Source organism: Trichosurus vulpecula, chromosome 2 (assembly GCF_011100635.1).
Source record: "Trichosurus vulpecula isolate mTriVul1 chromosome 2, mTriVul1.pri, whole genome shotgun sequence".
In the NCBI taxonomy this organism is placed as follows: Eukaryota; Metazoa; Chordata; class Mammalia; order Diprotodontia; family Phalangeridae; genus Trichosurus; species Trichosurus vulpecula.
Genome location: NC_050574.1, coordinates 320,604,897 through 320,614,748, shown reverse-complemented (window position 1 = coordinate 320,614,748; position 9,852 = coordinate 320,604,897). Strand labels below are relative to the sequence as shown.

At 47.4% G+C, this 9,852-nt stretch overlaps 1 protein-coding gene across 1 annotated transcript; it reads right to left on the bottom strand.

The window, feature by feature from the left end:
* Window positions 1-8,120: 8,120 nt before the first annotated feature.
* FOXL2 (forkhead box L2) lies at window positions 8,121-9,263 on the bottom strand. The gene has a single exon (XM_036742509.1). The coding sequence runs from the start codon at window positions 9,261-9,263 to the stop codon at window positions 8,121-8,123; it is 1,143 nt and encodes a 380-aa protein (XP_036598404.1).
* Between the last annotated feature and the right edge of the window lie 589 nt (window positions 9,264-9,852).

Below are 9,852 nucleotides of genomic sequence, written 5' to 3'. Positions count from 1 at the left end.
CATATTGGCAGTCCCCACCTCCAAAAACAAAAAAACTATATTTTGCCATTGAAGAAAAAAAATTTGTGGGAAGTAATTTGGGCAGACAGAAGTGATCTATTCGGTTTATTGAAAAGGGAAACTCTGTTGTTTTAGAATTTATATCCTAGTAAATTCTGCCCAAATGCCACACTGGTTCAACATAGCTCAGATGCCTTTTCTGATGTTTCAGTACAGTAGTGCTGAGCCAGTCAGTTTGTACAGCATCCCTATCCTAGGGAATCCTCTAGAGAGCTTGACTTAGCCTCGAAGCCTATCTGACTCAAGTCACAAGATCCCAATGAGGTCTGGTACAGCGTCGGAAATAAATATTCGCAGCAGGATAGTATTCTCAAGGAACTCGCTCCACACTGGCCACATAGAAAGCTTCGGTTGGCTCCCAGCACAAGGGAAGAACCTGAGAGACTATGGCTCTGGATTAGCCTGTGGCCTCTCTCCTCGTAGAAGTGATGCACCAGCGCTGAGAGATGTGAAGCTGGGGGACAGTGGAGGGACACTGGAGGAACAAGTTAGGTCATCGTAAACCCGGATATCTTATTCTTTCCTTCCCTCTAGTCCGATCTATTTAGCGCCTGCACCTATGACCTGTTCTGGCATCTTCAAAACATTCATATCCAAAGTAAGTATGCCGAGGAGCAATTCTGTCAGAATTAGGGGTGCCAGGGAACAAGACAAGTACGAGTATGACCTTTCCTTCTCCATTTGTTCCCTTTTAGAACAAACACCTCACCAATTGTGCACCTAGGATAGGGCTGGGCCCGGGAAAGGGTGGTGGGGAGGAACTGGGGATTTGACCAGAGTGGATGAAATGGTGAGAGTTTTTTAATCTCTTCTTTAAAAACAAAAAACAAACAAACAAAAATATAACCTCTTTTTAAGAACTTCTTTAGTCTCTAGATTCACTATATTCACAAAGGGAATCAACATGTATGTGCTTGTGTGTGTGCTCGCGCACCATGGACTCCTCTGGCAATCTGAGCTGCACCTCAGAATAAAGTTTTTAAATTTATAAAATACAAAGCGTTGCAGAAGAAGCCAATTATTTTGAAACACAGTTTTCTTACCTATTTTTAAAAATCAGGTTTGCGGACTCCGATTTAAGAACTACTTTTCTAGAGAGATAATCATGTTGTCTGTATACAAGGATGAGCTCCTGAACACGGGAAATCAAAGCTTTTAAAAAAAGAGTTAAAAACTGTCCGTAGAAATTTACAGTTGTGAGCACCTACCTGAGCAAACCTCCACCCCTCTTCTCTCTAAATCACCCTCCCCAAACCCACCCTCCCGAGAAACAATTTATGAATGCAACTTCTGATAAAGCTATCTCTGCGATATTTGGGCTCAAGTGGCTCACTCTCACACTCTCCGAGGCCCTTCTGCCTGGAACAGTTCCAGACTCCTGTCCTGGGCGAAGGGTTCTTCCTCTCTTTGCCCTTGCTCAATTGTTCTGGAAGCCTAAGGGTGGCACGTGTACCCAGCCCCGCGAGGTGCGCTTACCGGGTAGCAGCGTGGAGGACTGAGCGACAGTGACAAACCAACTCTATACTTGGTGACAACCCTTCCGTTTCACTCAGAGCCTGAACTCTGGACTATAAAAGAGGTGTGCGGAAGAGGATTCCAAACCTTCACGTTCACAGCGAATATCAGAGGACTTAAGCCCCTCTTAAATTGTTCTGAAGTCCCTGCTTAGGGGCACGAAAACAAAGGACTTCTACTTGATTTTGAGTGTTCTATTTTGCTCTCCTGTCTCATTTCATAGGTCTAACGCTCGGGGACCCTAAGCGTTGATCACATTTGGAGGCTCTGTTTGACGAGCACAACCCGCTGCGACCAGAAAGGGAGCCCGGCTGGAGGCAGATACTTTCACTTCCTAATGAAGGTCTGGCGGTCTCTGTTCCAAGACCAGCAATCATCGCTCACAAGTGGAGTTTGTCCATTGTCATCCGCCTTCTTTCCTAGAGTCGCTGCCTCCAGATAAAACAAAACAAGAGTGGTTCCCTGGTTTCCTCAGCTCCTGCAATATTACAATTTATCCCTGACCTGTAAGATGTGGGAGTTGGAGGGGTGATCTCTTAAGTTACCATCTCTTCCAGTTCTTATATTCTACGGTTCTATGACCCTTGGTGCCACTAAGCTTCCAGGCCTCAGGGATCCTTGGGAAGAGAACAAGTAATAGGAAGGCCATGGGAGGAGATGGCAGGACCTCCAAGTACCTAGAGTTCCAGGTATGTTTAACCACTGCTAGGAGAGCTCAATTGAGTCTCCAGAGTCCACTGTCCAGGCTGTCCAATGAAGGACAACTCTTTCATCTTTCCCACTCTGCTCCTCCTGCCCAGGCAAGCAGACTTGTGGCAACTTTCTTATCCCAAAAATTCCCTTGTAAGGGGACAGGGGAGTTGGGAAAGAATAGATTTCCAAGACACCTGGTGAAGGCATCTTTAGAGAAAAACTCACATAACTGGATTTTCTTTTCCCCCAACTCCAAGAGGCATCCTAGATTTGGTTTCCTGAGCCCTTCCCTGGCTCATATTGGGCCAGCTCCTGTCAAATGCCTTCACATGCCCTTGAGTATCCTCTACCTGGTCAGCTCAGGCCAAGATCCCCTTTTCTTTTCTTTTCTTCACCTATTACTCCCCCCCCCCCCCCAGTGGATCCTTCATTCCTCCTTGGACCTTATTTTAATTTGGACACCAACTAGTGTTTTTTAGCCTGGATCCAAATATCTGGGTGGAAGTTGATACAGTCAAATATAGATTTTTTTTTGCAAGATTCAGTAGCCGCATCTTTCAGTTTTGATCTGGGTGTCTGACTTCTAGTACAAACCACCTAGTGAGCTGCCCGAAGGGGCAACTGGAGGGAGAAGTAAAACAAAAGCCAATGACAGCAATATTTAACAGGAAATAGATCTGGGAAAACCTAAAATTTCCTACCCTCTGGAATCTGTTACTATGCAGACAGCTCTTGAAGGGAGGGCCACCACAAAGATAAAGAAACAAAGACTTAAAAGTTACCAGCAGTTCCACTTCTCTCCAAAGGCCAGGGTAGTCTTCCTGGCCTTCTGGAAGAAAGACTTCTAAGCACAGCATCCATGTATTCAGGCCACCATGGGAAAAGGACACACACTATCCCTTGTTCCTCCTCAGCTTCCTTCCTGGTACACCCACACTTTCTCCTCAGGTTGCCCTGGAAACTTAGTGAACTGTCCAAGTTCCAGGTGTAGTAAGTCAGCCCAGGCTGAACTAAGAGGGCAGCTTAACCTTATCCCCAGGACCTAGGAAACTGAATAAGGGAGTGTTTGCCAAATGCCAGAGACCTCTTCCTAACCCAGCCAAGACACAGAAAGCTGGACCTGAATTCCTGTAAAACAAGGTGACACACTCACATAAAAGAGCTCAACAAATCCAAGGTCAGTTAAGATTATTATCCTGCAGCTTCAAGGTTGAATCTCTGAGGGCAGCCCTATGGCCTCCTTTAACCCTTAGGATGCTTCCCTTCTACTGGGAAGGCTTGTACTTTGATAAATGCAAAGAAGAATCCCCTTGCATGAGGTTCCCACTTGAGTTGCATTCAGGGGATGTCTGTTCCCTGTTCCAGGTGTATGAAGATTAGTTAAAACATTAGGATGGGGAATGAATCGGGTGGTATTTGCACATTAGGAAATGAAACTGGTGGGTGAAGGAGAGGAAATAATGCATAGTTGTGCATTGAATGAAAAAAACATACTATGTTTATGCATACTGTTTGTGAGTATAAAGAACACACATGTGCACTGCAAACGCATGTGTATCAGGGCATGCATATATTTGTGTTGGTGAGTGTGACACATATGTATATATAATAAAAATATTGTGGCTGTCAGCACAAGTAATAGTTCCTATTAACTCTTACTTGCACATATTATATATTTTCTTTATTTACATTCTATTCTTATTTAATATGGAGGACACATTCAAAAACATATGTGTGCATGTTTATATAGACATAAACCCATATGCACCCATGCCTCAGGCTAAAGGTTATTGACTCTGTATATGTTACACTGTATTTTTAAACACCAGGAATACTTTAAAGTTCATTTTCCTCTGACTTTGGAATATCTTCAGACAAGTTTTCTTCAGAGTATCCTTGTAATGGGGAGAAAGAGAATGGAGAAGAAAGAAAGGAAGGAAGGAATAAAGGAAGATACAGGAAGAAAAGAAGATAAGAGAGGAAGAAGGAAAAAGAGGAGGTAAAAGAGGAAGTAAGGGAAGAGAGGAAGAAATGGAAAAACAAGAAAGGAAAAAGAAGGGAAGAAAGACAGAGAGAAGGAAGGGAAGAAAGAAGGAAAGGAAGAAAAAGTGGAAAAGAAAGAAATGGGGGAGAAAGAAAGAATTGGAGGAGATGGAAAAGGAGGGAATGGAGAAAAAGTGAAACAGAAGACAGGGAGCTTAAACTTTTAAAACTGGTAAAAGATTACTATCCCCAATCTAGGGTACCATGGACAATTTTCTGACTGTAAAAGAATGCTCCCCCTTCCCTTTCTTCTATGTGGCCAGGTGGAGATACATGCGAGATCCTTCGATTCTGCTAAATCTGATGCTCGATCCTTTGCCAGATTTCATTTGGTTCTTCCCTCTCTCTCTCATCCTCCATTCTGCTTTTTCTTCCCGTAGCCCAGTCTTGCCTGGAGCCAAAGCCGGCCTAACCATTGCCTTCCTTCCCACAGTTCAGTGTCAGCAAGTCACCTTACTTAGAGCAGAAATAGGGTTCAGAGATATCTAGATTAAGTTCTCAAATAGTCCTAGCCTCACTTCACTTTCCCGGATACCGGTTAAATTCTCTCTGGCTCTACAGCAAGGGACTCAGATTTTCAGTCCCTTTCTCTTTTCCAAACGCAAATAGTTAGTTTCCTATTTGGGGCAGAAAAGGTAAATAATTTTTTTCAAATATTCCTGAAGAACCATTTATCTTCTCTTTCTTACCTATGCAAACTACACTAGATAGACAAAAACACATTACATACATATAACGCACACACTTCATGGCTTGCATATGTGTTGAGTGCAGAAGTTACTGCATATTCTATAAAAGAAGAAAAGGTCAGCAGTGAGAAATGGGTAAGTTTCAGCTCTGTCTCTCAGTCTCTATGTTTTCACATATTTCTATCTCTTGGTCTCTATTTCTCTGCAAGACTTTCAGGAAGGGCCCGAAGCCCAAGATCTCTTCCAGACCCCTTTGCAGGAACCGGGGCCCGGTCAGTCAGCTTAAATATCTAAGGGATTTTGGAGAAAGCGATGGGGCATACCAGGGTGCGGAACTCTTCCGGTGAACTTTTGGTCCTCAGCCTCGCAGCTTCAGACACAAGCAGACTATATAACCTCAGATGTTCACAACCCCATCGGAAAACAGGTTACATCTCCAGGACGAATCTAGAGGAGCCTGTGCTCATTGCTGGGCTCTAGATGAGCTCAGACAAGTAACTTGCCTATTCCCTCTTTCCCATTTGGTCCTTTTTCTCTTGGTTTAAAGGCCCGATCGGGGACCTCTGCCTCTGGTTTGTGGTGCTGCTGTCAGCGGAGGAAAGGGGGAGGGGAGGGACAAGTTTATATTAATAAGTGGATGGGCTAGGGGAAAAAAGGCTCAACTAACAGAAACAGCTCCCAGCTGCATCATCACCAAGGGCAAACAAATGGTCTAGAACGATACCTGTAATCCCATTAAAGTAATGAAAAGCAACCCATCATTAATCCACTTCTGAGCTCACAATTTTGGAACCAATTCAAACGCCTGGTCACTTGTTCAAAAGCCTCACTCTTTATTCATTACTGTACAAGTATCAGAAAAGGAATAGAAAGAAAGAAAAACAGATGCTTGTTTCTTCAGCCATTTAATAAGTGCCCCTGGCTTGAAAGGTTCTTAAATAAATCACTGACTGTCCAAGGGACTGTGAAACACTTTATAAATTGTCACTGATTGGCTGCAGCCCAGTAGCCAAGCCACTTCACCCCTAAGGGCCCAAGTTTCCTTCTCCGTAAAATCAAGGTGTTGGACTTAAATTGATCTCTCCCTCTTTTAGGTCTCTTCCAGTTCTGCCATTCTCTGGTTTTGAATTATGTGGTTGACTTCCAATAAAAGTTGGCATATATGCAGATACTCTACACACGTATGTAGTAGCTATAGACATATGTAAATGTATGTACATATACATACATTTAGACATATGTAAATGTATGCACACATATTCAAGACTCACACACAGCCAATTTGTATATGCATGATTCTATTGAACTATAAAAATACATGTAGATCTTGGAGGAAAACCTGAAAACGGCTAGTATATATTCAAACCCTCTCTGAAGCCGGCAGAGCCAACAAGGATGAAAATGATCTTAATATATAAGAAAATAATCACATTACAGAAAACTCCAGATTGTACTCAATCACCTTTTTAAGAGCTCTTTTTAAAAGCAAAATGTGTGGTTGCATTATCTCCGTGCTCCCCCCCCCCCCCCTTTGGATCTACCAAAACATTAAACTAGTCGGCATCGAAATAATGTGAGGCCTTGTTAAAAGAAAGAAAAAACATTTTATTCAAGAATTTACAATACTAGAAAATACATTAAAAGTGCTATAGTTGACTCTAGAAAAGTTGGTCCCCACAAAAACACTACTCAACAATAGCTATGGGCTTACATGTTTATAAAATCATTGGAAATTCGTCCTAGTATCTACAACGCTTCTGGGGTTCACATTACTTTATGCGAGGTCGTAGAACCGCGACTGAAAAACAATTATTTTTCTTAAAAAAAAGAAAAAAAGAGGGATGGAAGAGTGACTGACTGACAACCAGCTACCAAAAAAAATATATGGGGAGAAGGGCTTGAGAAGATCAAGTGAAATTGGACTTTCTTAGCTAGAAGAGCTAAAGACAACCGCGTTCCGATTCCGTCTTTTGTAAAGCGTTTTCCCTTTGTAGCTGGGAGAAAAATTTAAAGGCCCAAATAAAATAATTCTAAGAAACTTTCTGAATAGGCTTTAAAAAAATAAATTTGCTTTTCATTTTACATTCTAGCAGCACTCGCCCCCTCTAGGCAACATTTCACCGGTTTCCCTGGAGGGCTTTGCTTCATTTTTATTTAAAGAAATGTAGCATTACTTTCTGAAATAGAACTCAAGCAAATCCCTCCTCGCCGGGAAATCCACCATCTTCTATACTACTGGGGAAGAGTATAGAAGTGCAACCTTAAGACTAAACTTAACAAAATAGATGGTCTGATGTCCAGGACAGGCTACTCTCCAGCAACACGGTATTCACCACCACCCCCAACCCCTCCCTCCCCCCGGGAGCTCTCATCTCCCGTCTTTCCGCTACCCTCCCCGCCAACCCCTCACCATCGGCATTCGTTGCAAGAAAGTTTCAAACGGAAAACTACCTCCCCTTCTATAGATTTAAAAGGGGGGGGGGCCGCGACTATACTGGGATTAGAGCTCATCTTGCAATTGCAATCAAAATGCCATCAGAGCACAGACCTGTAAGATGTGGTGTAGCCGGAGACCCCGGAGTTACACACTGACTCCAGGTAAACGGTGTGGAACAGGGCTGGGACTGGCTGGGGCTTTGGGGCTCATCTTTTTTGTTTTTTCCACTGCAAAAGTTTTGGCACAGTTCATCCAGCTTGGAAAGAAGAGGAGAGAAGAGAAAGGAGGGGGATTTTCCGAGGGTGGACGAGTGAGATTGAGAAACGTATAGGGACAGAATGAGGCCAAAGGCGAGGCACAGAAAGGATGAAGGAGAGAGGCGAAAGAAACATAGAGAAGGGAACCAGAGAGATAGACAAAGCAGGGAGAGAAGGGAGATAGAAGAGGAGAAAGAGGGAGAAAAGAAGAGAAGGAGAAAGTAGAGTAGAGAGAGACCGAAGCTCAAGAAAGAGGGCAGAAACAGCAAGGGAACGTCTTGCAGTCCGTTTCTGGAGATTGGTTTAGCCGGGCTCTTTTGGCCAGCGGATGGGAAGGGTAGATTGGTTCTGGCGCTGATGCTCGGGATCTCGGCTGCGGGTTCTCCTTTCTCCTTTCTTTTCTTCCTGCCCTCCTCTGTCCCTCCCTCAGATGTCTATCCGTGAGTGCAGGGCGCTGTGTTTGCTGTCGTGGTCCCAATAGGAGCAGTGCATCATGGATAAGTCAGGCTGGCGGGCGCAGGCAAACTGGAGGCCAGGCGGAGGACCAGTCGCATTGGCCTGGGCGGGCGCGGAGGCCGGGGGCGCGGCGGCGGTGGGACTGGCGGGACTGAGCTGAGCTGGGGGCGCAGCGGCCGGGTGGTGGGGCGGGTGGTGAGCCGCGGCCGCAGCCGGGTGCAGGTGGTGGGCGTGGGGGTGGTGCGCGTGAGGGTGGGGGTGAGGCGCTGGATGGTGGCCCGCCATGCCGTTGTAAGAGTTCACCACACCGGGCAGCGCCATGCCCTGCACCCGGGAGTAGGGCCCGTAGGAGGCCGGGGCCCCAGGGAGCCCCTTTACCCCTCCCGGGCTGCCGGGGCCGGCCGCCGCCGCCGCAGCAGCCGCCGCTGCAGCCGCCGCCGCCGCTGCCATCTGGCAGGACGCGTAGGGCATGGGCGAGGGCGGTTGGGTCAGGGGCCACGAGTTGTTGAGGAAGCTGGACTGCAGGTACTTGGGAGGCGCCAGATAGCCGTAACCATCGCTGCCGCCTGCGCCGCCGCCCCCCGCGCCGCCCGGACCGAAGAGGCCCTTGCCGGGCTGGAAGTGAGCGGGCGGTGGGCGGAAGGGCCGCTTCATGCGCCGGCGGCGGCGGTAATTGCCCTTCTCGAACATGTCCTCGCAGGCCGGGTCCAGCGTCCAGTAGTTGCCCTTCCTCTCGCCGCCGCCCTCTCGAGGCACCTTGATGAAGCATTCGTTGAGGCTCAGGTTGTGGCGGATGCTGTTCTGCCAGCCTTTCTTGTTCTTCTCATAGAAGGGAAACTTGCCGATGATGTACTGGTAGATGCCCGACAGCGTGAGCCGCTTCTCGGCACTCTCGCGGATGGCCATAGCGATCAGCGCCACGTACGAGTAGGGGGGCTTCTGCGAGGGGTCTGGCTTCTCCGGGACCCCTCCACTGCTCTTCTCTGGGCTCAGCTCCTCCTTGCAATCCCGGCCCCCCCGGGGTTCGGAATCTTTTCCCGGGCGGCCCGTGGCCGGCTCCGGGGCCAGTAGGGCCCCAGCATCGTCCTCAGGCTCCGCGTAGCTAGCCATCATGACAACGAGCAGAAGCGGCCCTCCTCTCTTCTACCCCGCCGCGGACTACAGCGTCCTCTGCCGAGGCTCCCCAGCTGGGAGAGGAGCCAGTGGGGGGGCCCAGGGAATGGAAGCGCAGGCCGGGCTGGGGGACACGTCCAGTCTCTTAGCGAAGTTTCTGAAAAGCGTCTCCGATTCCTCTGGGATGCTGCGACTCTTCTCTCTCTCTCTCTCTCTCTCTCTCTGTCTCTCTCTTTCTCTCTCTCTCTCTCTCTCTCTCTCCCTCTCTCTCCCTCTCTCTCTCTCTCTCCTTTGCTACTTTTCTTCCTCTCTCTCTCTCTCTCTCTCTCTCTCTCGATTCCCTCTCTTTCCCTTTCCCTCCCTCTTGAGCGGTAATCGAGTGTTGAGCTCAGCTTCTGGGCATGGGGGGGGAGTCACTTGGATAGAGAGGGGCTCCGTCGTCCCCCCCCCCCCCGCTACGCCCCACCCCGTCCTGACTAGTCTCCGCCTAAAGTGGTTTTTCTTGTCTCCTTTCTTTGCCTAAAGCTGCCTCTTCGAGTTGTCCTACTGCGCGAGGATCCTCGCTCTTTTCTGATTTGTATGGGCCCGG